The following is a 19,341-nucleotide window of genomic DNA, read 5'->3' on the forward strand; positions in this document are numbered from 1 at the left end:
AAGTGTGGATGTTTGTTACTCAATCACGCGAAAACGGCTAAACGGATTGTAGCCTTTGACATGGAAAAGAACATAAGCTACCTTTTATCCCGATTCCTTAAAAAGTTCCCGAGGGAAAATTGAAAATTGTTTACAAGCTTAGCCGCGGGTAGACAGCTATGAAATTTTGTATGCATGTCAGTTGTCACCCATGCTATGGAAAAGGAAATGTACTTTCTATGCCGATCTCACAAATAGTTCCCGTGGTAAGATTGAAAATTGTTAACGAGCGAAGCTTTAGACCCAATTCTGAGGACCACGCAGATGAAGTCGCAGGCAACAGCTAGTATTATTGTATAGTACTAGCTCCTCGTCGTATTTCGCTCGAGGTTATTAGGGTTTTTTTAAATCCCGTGGGAACCATTTGTTTGCTGGAATAAAAAGAAGCCTATGTAACTCTCCGTCCTTTCAACCAACTCTATGCCAAAAAATCAATCATCATCATCAACTATGACCCATCTACACTATTATATAAAAGTATACTTTAAAACTAAACTATAAAAAAAAAAAAAAGTAAGTTAAGTTCGTCACCAGGATGTCTATCTCTGTGCCAAATTTCGTCAACATCAATGAAAGTTGAGTCAAACATATATAAAAACAAATAAACAAACAGACACGCTTTCGCAATCAACATTATCAATCTTAAATGACTGTCCCGGGGACGCACTAGTAGCTACGTTTTACTTTACGTAACCATTCCGTAGCACAAATGAATGCTTAAAATATAATCGGGAGTAGTGTGACTTAGCAACGCAAATTAGTTATCGCCCTGGATAAGCAATGTAAACTACGAAGGTTTGTAGGAAAAAATCGGAATTCCCTCGAAGGTATAGTGGCTCCTTCGCCATTTCTTGTCAATTACATAATAGGTATTATGTATAATGTAGTATTACCTCTACCAATCCGCTCTTGGCCAACGTGGTAGACTACGGCCTAAACCCTTCTCATTCTGAGAGGAAACCCGTGCCCTGTAGTGGGCCTATAATGGGTTGATGACGATGACGATGACTGTAATATATAGTTGTGACAGACAAGGGTTAATTAATCAATAAAAATAATAATAATTAGCTTAGATTGGTCGGAGGTATGGAGTATCGCAAAAAAATACATAGTCAGGTTGGTAAACATATGAATTAATCATTATCATCATTAGGTGCCATCTTGAAATTGAACTTTCAGAAGTCAGGTGATAAATCGTAAGTTGATGAGCCATCTTCTTGAATTCCCAATAGGGTTCTTCCGACTCCGGTCCGCACTCCTATACCGTCGAACCGTTTTCGATTACGTATCTCCCAACAGGTTTCCGACAGGCGTAAATCTTGAGATCATTTCTGTCAAACGTAACTTTGGCATACAAAAAAAACTCAAAAATTACATTTGGCAACAAAGATTTATGCCTGTCGAAAGCCGTTCGTGAGATATGTTCTTTTTTTCCCCCCAATTCTACATTCAAGGATTAAACTCGGAATCTCGGATCGGGTCGAACCTCTAGGTTTCAAAAAAACACAAACTTTCTTTGTATGACAATTGTCATCAGTCTTCATTACAAGTCAACCTCGGAATCTCGTAAACAGAATCTCGAATCTCCGTCGGTGACCGTAAAACGCTACTTTCTTTTGTACGGCGGTTGCCATCAGTCTTCCTCTACAACTTTTCATCTCTAAAACCTAAGTTTCGCAGCCATATAAAATAGTTAAATTAATATCCAACTTTTTAAGAAGTCGGTTGAAAGCAAGGAAACTTACACCTACTAACTGGTTTATAATATTAAGAAATCAATCTTGGCATAATTACGTTCAAAATAACTAATTATTAGGGTCAAATTATAATTAATAATATTTATGGTTTTGACATCTAAGTATACAGTTTATAAATAATTAAATCAATTCATCAATACGTACAAGTAATACAATTTAAGTTTGTTTGTAGTTTCCATTGAACTGTTTCCGAACGACTTAAAAGTATTTAAGTATTCAAAAACTGCCCCATATTAAGCTCATAATAACTACTCATATATGAACGACTAGCTGTTGCCCGCGACTTCGTCACACATTTGATTTTGTTTTTTGACGTGGCATTCAATTTAGTTGTAGAGCTAAAAAAAATTAAAGTATTCAGTATCGCTAAGCCTTAAATGAGGGGTTTGCTGCTGTCCGCTGAGGAGTTCTGGCTTCTATCTCCAACCACATTCATCAGATCTACACAAAGTTTGGGCATATACATATACATATATTATAACCTCTGTAGTACAAAAATAATTATTTAAATCGGTAATTTGTCGGAGTTATGGTGTTAAATCGTCAAACACTTTCATCCCCTCTCCCAAAGGAAACGAGCTTAATGTCGGGATAAAAAGTGTCCTATATTACTTCTAACACTTCTTCTAATTTTCATGAGAATCGGTTAAGTAGTTTTTGCGTGAAAGCGTAACAAACAAACTTACATTGACATTTATAATATTAGTAGGGATAGCGTAACTCAAACACATGGTCTTAAATTTTTTGTCAGTAAGATGTTTTGACGACCTCCCTGGTGCAGTGGTGAGCGCTGTGGTAAATAAGTGGGAGGTCCCAGGTTTGATTTGGCGGTGGGAATTTATAATTTCTGAATATTCTCTCATCTCTTCTTGCGGGGCTTCGGCCGTGGCTAGTAACCACTCCACTCAGAAAGAGGTGCTGGTAAGCGATTCAGCGTTCGGGTACGATGCCGCGTTTAGAGTTATAAGTTTAATCACAGAATTGAGAACATACAGAATCCTCATTCAGCCATTATTGCATGCAGTGCATTGTGTCCGAAAATAGAGAATACTCGGAATGTTGCTTACTCACAAACTTTTCCCATTTCTCCGATTTTTTGGTAAACGTTTAGAACATTAGAAGTAAAACAATAATTTCATTCAACTGCTGAATGAATAAAGTAATATAATATGGACTAACATTTGGAATAAATGTAAATAAATAAAACATCCAAACAAACAAATTGTAATAAACAGCACTAAGAATCAATTAGGATTCGTGAACGAAAACTGTAGGTCTTGGTAGGCGGAATGTAAATGTCAGTGGGAAAAAAGGGGGAATTAACCGGTGATGGTGGAAAAACAAGCATGGTTAAAACTAAAAAGTACAGTTGATAGAAGTTTAAAAGGTCATTCTGTTCTCTTACACCTAATTATGAGAATAAGTAATTATTAATAAAAGAAAGTAAAACGAACAACCACTTTAATTGCGAGTCATTGAAACGTACTTTCTTACAAACCACAAGTTGCTGACGAGATTGGAGATGAGTATTAACACATTTACATTAAACCTAGTTGCTAGAAGCCGTTATAAGCACCATTGTGACAAAATAATAATCGGTTATAGTTTAGGCATGATAATTTAACTTTATAAAACTATTCAAACCTATTAAGTCGGCAGGTACGATGATAAATTATAAGTACCTGCTTTAAATAAAGCAAAAGCAAAGTATTACTTACTAAGAAAAATGTTTACCTAGTAGGTAACTAAAATAAATCTCGAAGTACAAAGTACCTAAATAAATAACTTAAATATGTGCACTGTATTTTATTTATGAGAGCCTAACCCAATATTTCTAACAAAAGTGACTACGGTTAGTCAATTTATTCATTGTTCACCTGTTCAAGAAACAGTACTAAAGTGGATTGGTTTTTGATGCTTCAATATTAGTCGTGTACACGGTTTCTGAAAGCGAAGCGGTGACAGCCCAGTGGGCAGGAGCTCGACTTCATGTATGAAGTGCACGCCACTGCTAACAACACATGCGAAAGAAAATCAAGTGACTCCTGTCACTTTATCGGGTACGCGTCGCGTAGCGTAGGTTCCTACTAAGCGCGTGTCGGGCTTTTATCTTTATCCGTTTTTGTATAGGTAGTAATGAAATTGACGGACCAAACATATGGCTCTCCATATTGTTAGTGGGAACCCATCGCCTATGTCTGGAGCAACTTTTCTTAAGGCATGCAAAAAACATCTTCAAAAGTCCGAACTGGCGTAGGTGTTAAGAATCATGCGCCTGTAATGACACCGGCAACCACGTCCTTGCCGCAAACTAATGAGAAATTGAAACGGTATTTACTTTTACCGGTCGCGGTAGCAAAACTTGAATAGCCTTCGTAAGGAGCTTCTTTGTGGTACTGTTAGGATTTTCTTTTTATTCAAAGAGATTAAATGCAATTTGTGGGATTTTACGCCTCACTATTTCATCAAAATATTTCATTATTTCTTTCAAACGGCTTTCAGCGGTCCATAAAACTTTCTAGTTCCAATGATAGCTGAGTGGAGGTTGTGACAGTACTATATTGCTCTTCAAAATTCTTGCCACCCTATTAACGTCCAACTGCTGGGCACATGCCTCCTCTCTTATAGGAGAGAGGGTTTTTAGAGCATAGACCCACCACGCTGCTCTCATGCGGGTTGGTGGAATTTAACAACTACATATTATCACAAGTTCTCAAGGGCATTAGGGTTGACACTGCCAATTTCCTAACTCGGGGCTGGTATCGAGAATTCTTTAACAGGAAAGCTCGAACATTTAAGAAGTTTTGGCCCGACCCGGGATTCTAAACTTACACACAAATCAATAAACCAAAGTCGTAGTAACTTGTAATGAGACGAAAAACAAAGAGGTATTAGTAAAGGTCACATCGCGGCCGTTCTTTGCCCTACAATCAGATAAGATCGCGGTCAAACTCGACCTGTCATAAAAAAAAAAACATAACCTGGCAACCAACCTCCTCGGCAGCAACGGCAGGTTGTTACCGAATAACCACAGCCGTTTATCACCGAACCATTTCTCCATGCAGGACGCCACGTTGTTCCACAGTTTGAATTTCGAACGATCCTGATCCCGAACCACGGCACTATTCATTCGGGTTCCTGAACGAGAACTAGCATATCCCGCCTGTATCACTGTCAAAAGATTTCGCGCTTTTTTATTATTAGGTAGGTTAGGTTTACGTGTAAACTTCAGTGTTATTATAATTTTTTAGCAAGAGATGCTTAGTCGGCGAAAGCTGCACGGCATTTACTTTGGAGTATGGAAATATATCGATCGTTGGGTTTGTTTACAGTTTCAGTTAGCCTGTGTACATGACAACCGTAGTGGGCGGGCTTTAAGCATTGGTTATCGGATTTTTTTAGCTAAGTAGGTACTACGGAATACGTTACGTACCTTTTTCTACGGTCCTTAATTATTTTAGAGGTATGTACAAGTATGTAAGCCTAATAAAATAAACTGTACTAGCACAGCTGTGCGTGCCTGAAATAAATATGGTTCTACATAATATATTAAAGGTCAGACTGTTACTTTTTATTTTGATTGGCACTATTTTCTTTGATTTTAAGAAACAGAGCGAAGCGTGCTATCTTTTACAGTGCAGCGGCCAAATCTTTCCACTGGAATATCCAAGTGACTACCGACTGAAAAATGTAATTGTCTTTCCAGGTCTTACTAGAATGGAACACAAACCAAATAACAAACGAATCCCTGAATCGAAAAATTGTTTTTACACACTGTGAGACAGACTCGAGACAATCGTCCCCCATGTACGTGAAGGCAGTATAGTGTTACGGAAGTACTTACCTTCCCTATTTTTTTTCTATATTTTACTTAACTACTTTGTCACCGTTAAGTGTCTCTAAGGTGAGCCGCAGACAGACTGGCAAATGGATGTGCCGTATTTATATAGCTTTTTAAGTGTAAAATACACTATAAATAATAAGTAAAAACGCTTATTGCATCAACATCAGTACCGGTCTTTGTGCTGCCATCTTGTATGAAGTAGCTATACTATACTATACTTATACCAAATAGCATAACATCAGTCTCGAGTCGGATGCTTTACTTCATTCCAACGAATGCGAAACATGTTACTTGTCTCGCTCTTCCAATCATTGGTTCCATTGTTCATTATGATCGTGATCCATAGACACTTGTCACTTGACTGTCTTGAGTCTATGCCATTCAATGGGTTATCTGTCAAATGTCAAGCTGCCATCAATTTCATTCTTTAGATTCTTTCTATCTCATTCTGTCAAATTACGTTCCACGGAGTGGTGCGTCGCGATATTTATTCCGATCAATGTTTTTGTTATGATAAAGCTCGTAATAAACATTATTTAGAGATCTCTTATCGACAAGGTTATACCCATACAGCGGATTATTCTTTACTGCAGCTGCGTGGAACAATTGGGCAATAAAACCGCACGCGATTCGCCAATTGTTGTCGAAATTCGCGAAATAGAATTGGACAGAAATAATAGATTGTTCAGTGCTAAAAATGTGAAGAAATGCGCGTGTGTGTATTTTTGTGCTCAATTTTGTGATGTGAACCGATGTGTCCTTTAGTTGCCCGTACTGTAGTGCGTGTTGTTTTCGTTTTGTGATCTATTTGGGAAGTGCAAAATGGGCACGACGGGAGTCACTTTGGCGGACTTGCCAAATATATTTATTATGATCGGGGCCCTCGTTGCCTTCTTTATGATGCTAGTCATACTCCTGAGGTGAGTTGGAGAGAATTTTTGGTAATATTTTAGCTCTGAATCGCGATGATACAGTTTGGTTAAGTATTTGTTTTGAACACAGCTGGTAGGTTGCAGTCAGTCAAATTATCAGATAACAATAGATAAGTGTCTTGAATAGAATATATGGTATTTCCAAGTTTCTGTTTTTGTGTTTTAAAATTTATTACAACCTCTAAGTATTGTTATTGATTGAATTAATTAATTCTGAAAACTTAATTTGTTTGTGCTCAAACAAATAAGCACATTAGTAGTTTTCCTTAGCTACACAAAAGTTTAACATCTCACTGTGTTTTCTTTTATTTTTAATGTCTAAGTAGTGTCCTATGCACTGACCTTAAGTTGTTCTTACAGGAAACAAACATTGTAAGGAATATTAATATAAAACAAACTTTTATTTTTTGTCTCTGGTATGCATACATATATTACTACAACATTTTTTTTACAAAATAATATAAATAAACTGTATAGCTAATATCAAATATGTACTATAAAATTTAAAATAAATGTAAATTTAAAATAACAAAACAAGTTATGCCTTAACTGAACTAGGCTATATATATATATATATAACTTTATTACCATGTTGATTAGTTAGGCTGATATTTGAGCAAACAGCCATTCTTCACCAAAATAGGAAATAAACTTCACTCATAAAAGGAATAGCATAGACCAATCACACAACAGGCACTACACTTGGACACACTCGGAGTAATTTCATGACTTCCAGCTTCTGAGCTTTTTGTTAAGAACCCAATATAAACTTTGGTACTAATCCGAATCTGACCCAGGACCTTGTGATCCTAAATTGAACATGTGAACCACTAGACTACTGGGGCTGTTAAGCGCTATGTAAAAAGTACAGAATCATCTTTATAAGGTGTGTAGTTTTTATAAATATTTATGAATGAATGAATGAATACACTTTTATTTATATTTTTGTCAGGTTATTTTTTTGCTATCCATTGAAGGAATCTCTTGAGAGCAGCCTTTTTAACTTTTGCCTGCCTTTTACTGTCTGGAGTTTGAATAATATTAGCTAAGATGTTGATGTTGGGAAAAGAGTATCTTGCCAGCTTTTTCTTGGTAGAACCTGTAGTATTCACTACAAAAAGGCAAAGAAGAAAGCTTCATTTGAAATAAAAATAACTGTTGTATTCCTTAGTGTCAAAATACCGAATTATAAAGATTTTTGCATTATTATACTTTTGAAAATAAAATGCAACACTTTATATTTTACTAGCTGTTGCCCGCGACTTCGTCTGCATTTGATTTTGTTTTTCAGTATCGCTAAGCTTAAATGAGTTTAGTTGTATATATAATATATATATATATATATATATAACATGTGACTGTCAATTAATTATAGACAAATAATTTGCAATAAAATAAAATTGTGACTTTACTTAAAGATCTAAGCTATCCTATCTCTTAAGTTGGACCAGACTGCTCACGGTGTGCCAATTTAATTTAAAATCGGTTCAGTAGTTTAGGAGTCCATCGCGGACAAACATTGTGACAGGAGATTTATATATATTAAGATTATTATTGTGACCTAGCTGTTGTCCGCATTTATTACATTTTTTTTTTACAAATGCCATGGGCGCCATTTGTTTTCCTGGGATACAAGTAGCCTATGCTAATTACTCTCTGTTCTTTCAACTTACTCTGTGCCAAAAATCAATTTGATATGTTGCTTAATTAAAGTGTGGAGAAAGGACAAACAATTAAACAAATACATTTTAGCATTTATAGTAATAGGCAAGCTTTTCTTATTGGAATCCTTTAGCGCCATAAAGCTTGGTCCTCCACATTAGAGATTTTTTTTTTTAGACTCATTTCTTATTAGACTCATGAGCCAAGTTATGCCCATAGAGATAAGTATTTATTGCTATGGTACCCATAAGTTATTACACAATATTTTGTAATGATGTGTTCTTTGTCTAGAAAGTTAATCCTGGAAAGACAGAAAACCCATATTTCTGACTTTCCAGGATGAGTTACTTATTGATAATTTGCGTGCTTAAATCGAAATTGAAGCCTAAGTATATTTTCTCAATGTTATTATCTAAGTAAATATTAAAGAAACTCTTTTATCAGACCATTTTACAAAAAAGATGAAACTACTTAATTATTGTAGTTTAATTCCAAGTTTTATTGTAACATTAGAAATTAAAAAAAAAAATTAAGCTAATTGCAGTTCAGAAATAGCCCAACATCAATACAAATATAAAATATGCCACATTCATGGATTGAAACATTTTTATAAAATTAAGGATGAGGAAATGGATACAGTTTATTTAATAACATTCTTTATCTTGATAGTTTTGGAATTATAATATTTAATACCTGCCCCTACCTTTAAAAAATAAAAGTTTTCATTTTCCAATCAAGCCTAATAAGAATTGTCTAGAAAAATTCCAAATTTAAACTAGATAACAATAAAAACAACCTCTTTATTAGGTTGTGTCAGAAGGAAAAAGTCCCAAAGGGGTTTTCATCATTTTGTGACTGAACCCTAAAAACTATTAAAATATTAAACTTTGTATAACCTTGTAAATGAAAAAAATTGAGAGAAGTAATTTGCAATTAATTAAATGTAATAGGTATTATTATTACAATCAACCCATTATATATAAAAAAATTGCAAATTCATAAAATATTAAATATATTAAAAAAATATTCCTCAAGAAACAATTTTAATTTGCATTACAACTAAGTTAATTAGTTACAAAAATCAAAATTGTTTGATGTTTTATTTTCCTGTAATACAGACAATTATTCTTAATATAAAAAAAACGATTAAAAAAAAACATCATGCTTAGTTTCTCTCTCATTAATATTCAAACTTTACTACCAGTTCCCTGCGGACGATCTCTCTGGCGCAGTGGTTTTAAACTCTCTGGTTCGATCCCGGATAATGGCAATTTGGGTATTAATAATTTCTGAATTTTCTCTAGTCTGCAGGGTGACGTATCTCGCGACAGCAATGCTACAGGCGTAAATCTTGCAATCACTAATGTCAAACGTCACTTTTCCATACAATAAATAAACAAAAGTGACGTTTGACAGCAGTGATTGCAATATTTGCGGCTGTCGCATTGCTGTCGCGAGATACGTAATCACCCTGCCGGTCTAATAGAAGGCTTCGTCCGTGGCTAGTTACCACCCTACCGACAAAGACTTGCCGCTCAGCGATTTAACGTTCTGGTACGATGTCGCGTAAAAACCGCGCCATACCCATAAGAGTTGAGTTGCCATCTTACACTGAACCATCACTTACCAACAGGTGAGATTGCAGTCAATGGCCATAACTTGTAATGAATAAAAAAAAACAGCTTCTTGACGAACTCCGTGGCGTAGTGGTCTCATAAATGGAAAGTCTCGGTTTTCCTAAGGTTGCCTGGCAGAGGTCGCTACTAAGCGTATCTTGTATCCTACTACTTGGTGTCTGTTTTTTTTATAACTTGATGTGGAGTGCAAATAAAGAGTATAAATCCCTACTTCCCTACTTAATATTATAAATGTGAATGTAAGTTTGTTTGTTACGCGTACACGCAAAAACTACTAAACCGATCATCACGAGACGTTGTAGTTGTACACTTAGTCCTGAGGGTATTAGAAGCAATGTAGGATGCTTTTTATCCCGAAATTAAGCTCAGTTCTTTTGGGAGAGGGGGACGAAAGTGTTAGACGATTTTACACCATAACGCCGTCAAATGATAAATTTAAAAACTACACCAGTTCTTACTATAAAAGAATACACAACTTAAAAATTTCAGTAGAATTACACCTAAATTGAAAGCCACATGTCTTTCGAAAAACAAAAACAAACGCAGACGAAATCGCGGGCAACAGCTAGTAAATAAATAATTAATATAAAAAGTTAGAATTAGAATATAGATTTTTAAAGATCAACTCAGACCCCACGTCTAATTCCAGCATGAGAATGACAGTTGTTCTTCTTGTTGCAGGAACATGGAGTTTATAGGAATAGTGGGGGAGGGTCGAGAAGACACATGGCCGCGGACTATGCAGCCACCCCGACTTCTCATGCAACGGGTCCACATACCGTTCACATTCAAACTGCAGGAGAATCAACCTATCGCATACAACAGTAAGTACAAATTATATTAAGCAATTTACATCAGGGTTGATATCGCGATTAAATAAATATACTACGACAATACACACATCGCCAGCTAGTCCCAAAGTAAGCGTAGCTTGTGTTATGGGTACTAAGATGATGGATGAATAATTTTATGAATAATATACGTAAATACTTAAAAAAAACAGATAAACACCCAGACACTGAAAAACATTCGTGTTTAACACACAAACATTTTCCGGTTGTGGGAATCGAACCCACGGCCTTCGACACAGAAAGCAGGGTCGCTGCCCACTGCCCCAATCGACTGTTATTTAAATCAAGGTTTTTTTTTTAAGTCAATGATTTAATTATTTTTTACTGCAAACTTCCACCGAAATATTATTCGATAAACAAGTCATACAGAACTCTCAACTGATTGGTGCGTAGAAGTACATAAAATTAAAAAATCTTTAACCGAAACGGAACACTGTACGTACAGTTGATTCTTCGGCTGGGGTCGAAAAAATATTTTCGGCATTCTATTTGGTGTACCTACAGCAAAATAATAAATAGATTAAACACCGATGCGTCTAACACTGTTACGGTCATTCACTTCAACGAAAACATTCAATTGAGTGTTTCCTTCGATTAACTATTATTAAAGTCGAAGTCAAAGTCAAAAATATCTTTATTCAAGTGGGCCCATAGGCGGCACTTTTGATGCGTACATTACAGAGTATTACACGGCAGTGAGATGATGGCGATAACAGTATTCGTAAATTTATTATATACCAGCAGTTGCCCGCGACTTCGTCTGCGTTTGATTTTGTTGTTTGATGTGGCATTGAATTTAGTGGTTGATCTACAAAAATATTCAGTATCGCTAAGCCTTAAATGAGGGGTTTGCTGCTGTTCGCTGAGGGGTTCTGTCCTCTATCTCCAACCACAGTTCGGGCAAAATAAAACACATATTATAACCTCTATAGTACAAAAATAATTATTTAAATCGGTTATAATCTGTCGGAGTTATGGTGTACAATCGTCAAACACTCATCCCCTCTCCCAAAGGAACCGATCTTAATGTCGGGATAAAAAGTATCCTATATTACTTCTAACACTTCCAAGAATATGTGTACAAAGTTTAATGAGGATCGGTTAAGTAGTTTTTGCGTGTCAGCGTAACAAACAAACTTACTTGACATTTATAATATTAGTAGGGATATTAGTAGGGATTATAAAAGTACATTATATTGAGAGAACCATGCCGAAATAGTCTACTGGCACTCCTTTAGCGAGAGAGTTAAGTTCACATTGAAAATTTCAATTCGGTGCATCAGGTTCAACCTAGAACGAGTACGAGCGATGCGATGCGTATAACACTTTAATCACTTATGCGGTCATTCACTTCCACGAAAATATATTTAATTGGGTACTTCTTTCGATTAACTATTATTATTTATTTGCTTTTTTTTTTAAATCAAGTATTGTTCACTTCGGTCTCCCTTTCGGACCCAGTTCGATCCCCGGCACGCACCACTCAACTTTTCTGAGTTATCTGCGTTTTAAACAATTAAATATTGACGTACTAACATTGATGCTAGACATCCCGAGGAAACCAGCATTACAGAGAGTTCTCCACCTCTAATTTCCTCAAAGGCGTGACCAAAGGCGCACTTGGCCAGTATTGTGGGAGGTCGTTTCCTAAACCATTCTCATTCTATGAGGAGACTCGTGCCCTATACTGAGGGCCCTAAAGTGCAGTAATGGCTTGAAAATGATGTTGTTGAATTATATAATCTTTTTTGGAAATTGCCACGTAGCCGGCAGCGGCTTGGCAACTAACCGTGATAAGTTACGCCAGAGCAATAGTTAACAGACATACTTGGTTAGTGCTAACCGTCCTGCCAGACCTGATGTACATAATCCATTTTCACGTACACGCTAAATAAGCGTTGTAATTTATTTATTTAAGGCAACATATCAGCAGACTTGACAAATTGTATTATCCGTAGATTCACATAAAATTTAATTTCAAAGATCAGACTTAGGTATCGCATCCTGGCCTCACATACCTATGCCCGTTTTCACTAACGACGTACAAGGCAATTCCTTAATACGTAACGCCTAATCTAAGGAGATTCCTAGGCATACAGCAACCGTTCATCAATGGCTATCACCTAAGTGTTCGTGAATCTTTTTTTTCTATTGCCTATGTAATTATGCATTCGATTTAGGCGATGCCTAGAGGTCGTAAGAACAGGCATTAACTTCTAACCCATCCTTAGCTAGAATCTGTGGCGGTATAGTCACCTACCAAGAAGTTCCTATATCGTGCTATCGAAATTTTCACATACAAAAGCCCATACATGAACGTATGGACACACAACACCAGCTCGGAGGAGGATCTTTGTATTGTTACGGTCGAGCGCATTACCATGGCTCACGTTCAAAATAATATTTTTGACGGCCGATTGGCTTAGTAGACAGCGACCCTGCTTTCTGAGTCCAAGGCCGGTCCTAGGTTCGATTGCCACAACTTGAAAATGTTTTTGTGATGAACATGAATATTTTATAGTGGCTGGGGGCTTTATATATGTATATTATAAGCATTTATGTATATTATTCATAAAATTATTTATCAGTTACCTTAGTACCCACAACACAAGCTACGCTTACTTTGGGAGCTAGATGGCGATGTGTGTATTGTCGTAGTATATGTTTTATTTATGTCTATAATTTATTGATTTTAATATTTTTTTTAATTCTTAACAAAGCTTAAGAAAATAAAAAACACTTTTAAAAATTTATAAGAAAAAACATCAACCCCCCCCTTGCGGGGCTTTTGAATGCCCAAGCAACCGGCAGTCAGGGCTCCAGAGTGAAGAACCTCCTCACAATACGCGCCGTTTCAAGGACTACTGCCTTCTGTATCCGACCCAAATATTCCTTCTGTATTTATTATTATTATAATTATATGTTATACTAAAAACAGCTATGTTGAATTGTTTTTACAAAGGTGCTTAGCAGGCTATGAAATTAAATAGTTCTTATTGGTGGATAAAATTAGCCTTAGCTAAACAGCTTAGTACAGCATTGGACGGAAAGCGGCCCTCTATGTCTACCCCAACATCCATCGAATACCGATCCATCAAGTTATGTGCCCCGCCCATAGCCACATCACAATACCGACGACGTTAGGTTCAAAGTACCTTACTGATTATAAGCTATTGCACTGATTGAAACCGATTTACTGTGGTCCGACGAGGACTCCCGTTCTCTATACTCAATTATATTAATCAGATCCCCAACCAGTTTAAATGGTCACAACTAGACGGACGGTCTTTTATTAATTGAACCTTTTGGAAGTCTAGGAATTTCACACCACCGATCCTCGTTGCTTGTTTATCGATTTTAACGGGATATTGTTCGCGTGCTCGATTCAGGGACTTGTAAATTTACTCCTCTATCCTCCGCGAGCGGTGGCTTCCCTCTGTTGTTGATACCCAATCAACTGGCATAAAGTTAAGATAAAATTACGCTATTCAAAGCATGCTGTCTAACCACGGGAGGTCTGTGGATCATCTATAAACAAAGAGCAATAGAAACTGTAAAATAATGGCATAATTTTTTTCTATTTCATTTGCCGTAACGTTTCTCAGGTCTCAGCTAAAAATAAATGCCATGCATGCAACTATAATGCATGGCAAATGTTGAGGTGTACAACCTTTCTGTCTGGTTGTCCGACAGACATTCTGTTTCTATAATAATACAAGATGTACTGTTTGTGTAACACGTGACATGAATAAATGTATTTTCATTATTTCTTGATATAGTCACCGGGGGAAAAAAATCTTTATCGCACGGCATATCAGAGATTCTTTGCAGACGAAGTTGCTGGCATCCGCTAGTCTGATGTAAAAGCGAAAAAATCCATGCAATAAGGTCTTGCTTTAATGATAAAAAAAAGTATTTCTTAATGAAGAATTTTTATTTGTCAATTTGAATTGAATACTTATCTATTGCGTAAAGTATTTAATCAATTCTGAGATATATAAATTATTACGCAAGCGTGATGGTCATGTATAATTGCCAAGAATTGTGGTACCAGTAGACCCGTGCCCTGTAGGGGCCCAGTAATTGGTTGATATGATAATGATGATGATAATTGAGGGACACGGGAGAAGAGACCGATCAAGACTGTATATTGACAAATAAAACGAATGGTTGGCGTGGGGACATCCCTACTATTATAAATGTCAATGTAAGTTTGTTTGTAACGCTTTCACGCAAAAACTACTTAACCGATCCTCATGAAACTTTGTACACATATTCTTGGACGTCATAGAAGTAATATAGGATACTTTTCATGCCAAAATTAAGCTTGGTTCCTTTGGGAGAGGGGATGATAGTTTTGAAGATTTTACACAATAACTCCGACAAATTATAACCGATTTAAATAATTGTTTTTGTACTATATAGGTTATAATATGTATTTAATTTTGCCCAAATTTTGTGTAGATCTGATGAGTTTGGTTGGAGATAGAGGTCAGAACTCCTCAGCGGACAGCAGCAAACCCCTCATTTAAGGCTTAGCGATACTAAATACTTTTAATTTTTTTAGAACTACAACTAAATTGAATGCCACATCAAAAAACAATATCCAACGCAGACGAAGTCGTGGGCAACAGCTAGTATAATATAGATAGAAAAGGTTGAAGCACGCCTGCACCGACAACACCGAATTGTGTTTCTCTGTTAAACAATTTTCGGTACCAGCGCGGAGTTAAGAAATTGGCGGTGTCTACCCTCGCGCCTCGGAGAGCACGTTAACACGTCGGTTCCGTTTATCATATATAACTTTAGACAGTAATCGTCAAAGACCACCAATCCACATTGAAACAGCGTGGTAGGTCTATGCTCTGAAACCGTTTCTCCTAAGAGAGAGGTACAATATAACAGTTTTAACAAAAAAATCTGATGTAACTAAATTTTTTCGGCTGTCGCATTTCTGACTTTACTTGTGCTACGATACAGTGCTACGATACAGTGCTTCTTGCCAAGTTACATGATTCTAGGTCAACGGAAGTACCTACCCTATAGGTTTTGATTCCCCTGCGATTGGCAAGATATTATGTAGCATGAACGGTCGTATCTTTTGCTCGCGCTGTTTTAGTTTTTTGATATTCACACAGTTCTGAGCAATTGCAGTGCAATCTTAGTATTTTTTTTATTTATTTCAACTATAAAGTTGTACCGAAAGTAAGTAAACCTAACGAACGTTAATAATTTTTTACAAGCTTGACAATAATTTTTATTACCATTACCAACTGCCACATTTTTCTAGTGGCGAGCATGAAGTCATACTTCAGATCAAAGGTCCTGGGTCCGATCCTGAATAGTCTTCATTCAGAAATTATGTGCATTTTAAGCAAATAAATATCACTTGCGTTAATGGTGAAGGGAAATATCGTGAGGATACTTGCATGGCTGCCTGCCTGAGAGTAGCAATCCGCACGTGGGCTTTGACCCTTCTGATTCTCAGAGCAGAACCTTCCCCTGCATTGGGCCGTTAATGAGTTGATACTTAGATTTTACCCTTTTGTGGTATTTTGTGGTATTTTACCATTATGAATTCCCATTTGTTTGATCTAAAATAAATATAGTAGCATGTTTTTGATATATCAAAGTTGAGCTTTGAATCCGAGCGCTGGACGATGTGTGGTGGTGTACAGATAAATCCGATAAACCCGAACCGAAAGGGTTAAGGCCGTAGTCCACCACGCTGGCTCAGTGCGGATTGATGGCTCCACATACCTTTGAGAACATAAACAATTAACTCTCAGGCATGCAGGTTTTCTGACGATGTTTTTTCATCGAAGTAAGTAATATTTTTAATTACTTGAAACGCACATAACTTAGAAAAAGGTTGCGTGGTGGGATTCGAACTCGGCCCCCCGAAAGTAAAGTCGAGCTCCTACCCACTGTGCTATCAAAGCTCTTTGATAAGCCTTTTTTTTAAATAAAGCAGTGTTGAGTTCAAATAAATAGGTTAAAAAAACGTTTAATGAACTATATATCTTCCTACTTCCGACTAGCGTCACGGTCTGCAGACGCTACTACCTTCCCGTGTCTAATATATTATACATACCGGCACGCTAATTGGAAGTCGCTAAATCTAAAATTATGCAAACCCGGTTACCCTTGGAGATTTTTTAATAAGGATGCAATAATATTTCTACCTGTCGACCTCCCTAGCGCAGTGGTGAGCGCTGCGGTTTTAAGTTGGAGATCCCGGGTTCGATTCCCGGCAGGGGAGAATTATTATGGTTTGGTCTGGTTACCAAGTTACCACCTTATCGGCAAAGACGTGCCGCTAAGCGATTTAGCGTATTATGTGTTAACTGCCATATTTCATAACAGGTTAGCCCGCTACCATGTATCATCATTTATCACTAGGTTAGATTGCAGTCTAACTTGTAGTGTAATAAATAAAATATACTTAAATTATGAATACGAAAGTTTGGGTGGATGGTTTACGTTACTCAATCATACCAGAACGGCGTAACGTTGCATATCCAACTGACAAAAGTTGGCAGTTAGCTTCGTACATTCTCTCTCTCAGTCTCTGGTGTTACGTAGTCAGTACTTCTTTCTGCTAACAACGCCTCTTCTTCCGGCACCTTCTACCATTTAATGAGTTGCAGAAATTCATATATCTCGTGCCTGTGCCGTGCCCCAGATATGCGGCTTTCCTGACCTTGATGTTGTGACGACAATTTTGGTTGATGCGACGCAGAAACTCTACGTTGGATACGCAGAGTGATTTTCTGTAGAGTACTTGTTTCATTCCGTTAAAAGTACTTCTAGCTACTTCATCAGGGTCTTAACTTCCTGATCACTGCTCTCTAGGTTACAATTAAGCCACGTACCGAAATATTTAAATCTGCGCACTCTCTCGACTTTTTGGCCTTCTACTAAGACATCAATGTCATCTAATTTTATTTATAGATATGACCATGAACTTGGTCTACTAAATGTTCATCCCAAGACCGTTGGTCTAACACGACACCTATTCACTCTCTATAGATATAGTCTATAGATATACCGGCAAAAAAAATGTTAACCTCGCTACCACTTTTACGCTTCCCCTGTGGGTTCCAGTCGGTAGTCTGGGGAACGTGGCGCGGGTTCCTCCGCAGGGTGTGAACATTGCAATAGGATCCTTGTTCGTGATTAGAAATGAGGAGATCCGTAGAAGAACCAGAAAAACTGAAGTGGCAATGGGAGGCGCACGTAGCTTGGATAACCGATGGGCGTTGTGGTCATAAGATGCTGGAATGGCGACCTCGCACCGGTACACGCAGCGCCAGTACCCCCGATGAGGTGGACGGATGACATCCAACGAGTCGCAGGCAAACGCTGGACTCAAGCGGCGCAAGACCGTGGTATTTGGGACTCGCTATAAATGACCTATGTCCAGAAGTGAACGCCATTTGTGGCACAATCTCCACAAAGCTTTCGTGACTATCAGGGATTATTGATCGCAGTATACAAACATTAGCATACGATATATTTAGGAACTCAACTCACGCAAGAACCACAGAAAAATTAATTCAAGCGACTATTTGAATTCAAATCTGGCCGCTCATAATAAACCAACGACAATCGAATAATTGCACGCAACGAAGATATTACCATAACACAAAGAAATATGCCCTTTATCCCATTTATATTAGTATTCAATAATATTTCTCAAAAATATTCAAAAAACCGCTCATGCGATTGCCTGTGACTACTTCAATGAATATTTTCATATTAGTCTTTTTTGCTTAATATAGGGAAATATGTATGCAGCGTCGATTTTTCGCCTATCCAACACAACATACCCCGACCCATCGCGTCGCGAGTACGTACGAGAAAGTACTTTATTATAGCTTAGTGTAAGGAACACTAAGCTATAATTTAGCGGGCTTTTTCCTTTTTGCTCGGCCTCTAAGGGTCATAGAGTGATGTACTAAAACGATTTCTTAAGATTACAAAATAAAAGATAGATAGATAAATATGGATAGATCAAGATAAATAGAACTTACGGTATTTGCGATACCGACAAATGCGCTCCAATAATTTCTAATAAGGCAGAATTGAGGATATGTAATATAGCGCGCGTGGGATTCGGAACGAGACAAATCTTTATGCAAAGGCACAACCCACGTTAATCTCTTAAGATAAATCACTCAATTGCTTCTCGTATACAGGCAAACAAAAATCTAACAACAGTGTCTTTATTCAAATACCCATATGTTTGTCTTTTTATTTAATTTTTCTTTTATATCTATTCCTTTTTATTAGCAATAAGAGATGTTGCATTAACTTGCCCATTTATTTTTTTAATTAGGTAGGACCTATATACCAGCAATAAACTTTAACGGCCCGTCAGGTAAGATAATCAAATGTTGGTGCTTGGTGGGACACTCGTTTACACCTACATCACGGCTAGCATGGGCAGGAGACAATTATAAACCCGGGGAAAGGATAAAAAATTATCTTCTCCCACAGCTTTATCAACTCACACAAAATATATATGTGTAATAATAAACGGGGGTAAACTTCTACTATTCCGTGTTCCTATGCTGTAGCAGGTGGACATGTTAATTATATCCCTTGTCAGGGTAT

At 37.1% G+C, this 19,341-nt stretch overlaps 2 protein-coding genes across 3 annotated transcripts in view; one reads left to right on the forward strand and one right to left on the reverse strand.

The window, feature by feature from the left end:
• Positions 1–4,921, reverse strand: part of LOC120632123 (cyclin-dependent kinase-like 1) — a 39,715-nt gene extending 34,794 nt beyond the window's left edge. The window contains exon 1 of the mRNA XM_039901925.1: positions 4,790–4,921. Within this exon, the coding sequence (XP_039757859.1) occupies positions 4,790–4,857 (68 nt within the window). The 5' untranslated portion in view covers positions 4,858–4,921. The remainder of the gene's footprint in view (positions 1–4,789) is intronic.
• Positions 4,922–6,106: 1,185 nt separating this feature from the next.
• LOC120632255 (cell growth regulator with RING finger domain protein 1-like) overlaps positions 6,107–19,341 on the forward strand; it is a 43,368-nt gene continuing 30,133 nt past the window's right edge. For both annotated transcript variants that reach the window (XR_005659073.1, XM_039902076.1), the window contains exons 1-2: positions 6,107–6,560; positions 10,553–10,695. Coding sequence is in view for 1 of the 2 variants with exons in the window: in XM_039902076.1 (XP_039758010.1) it covers positions 6,463–6,560; positions 10,553–10,695 (241 nt within the window). In the remaining variant the exon portion in view is untranslated. The remainder of the gene's footprint in view (positions 6,561–10,552; positions 10,696–19,341) is intronic.

This window comes from Pararge aegeria, chromosome 19, assembly GCF_905163445.1.
Source record: "Pararge aegeria chromosome 19, ilParAegt1.1, whole genome shotgun sequence".
NCBI lineage: Eukaryota > Metazoa > Arthropoda > Insecta > Lepidoptera > Nymphalidae > Pararge > Pararge aegeria.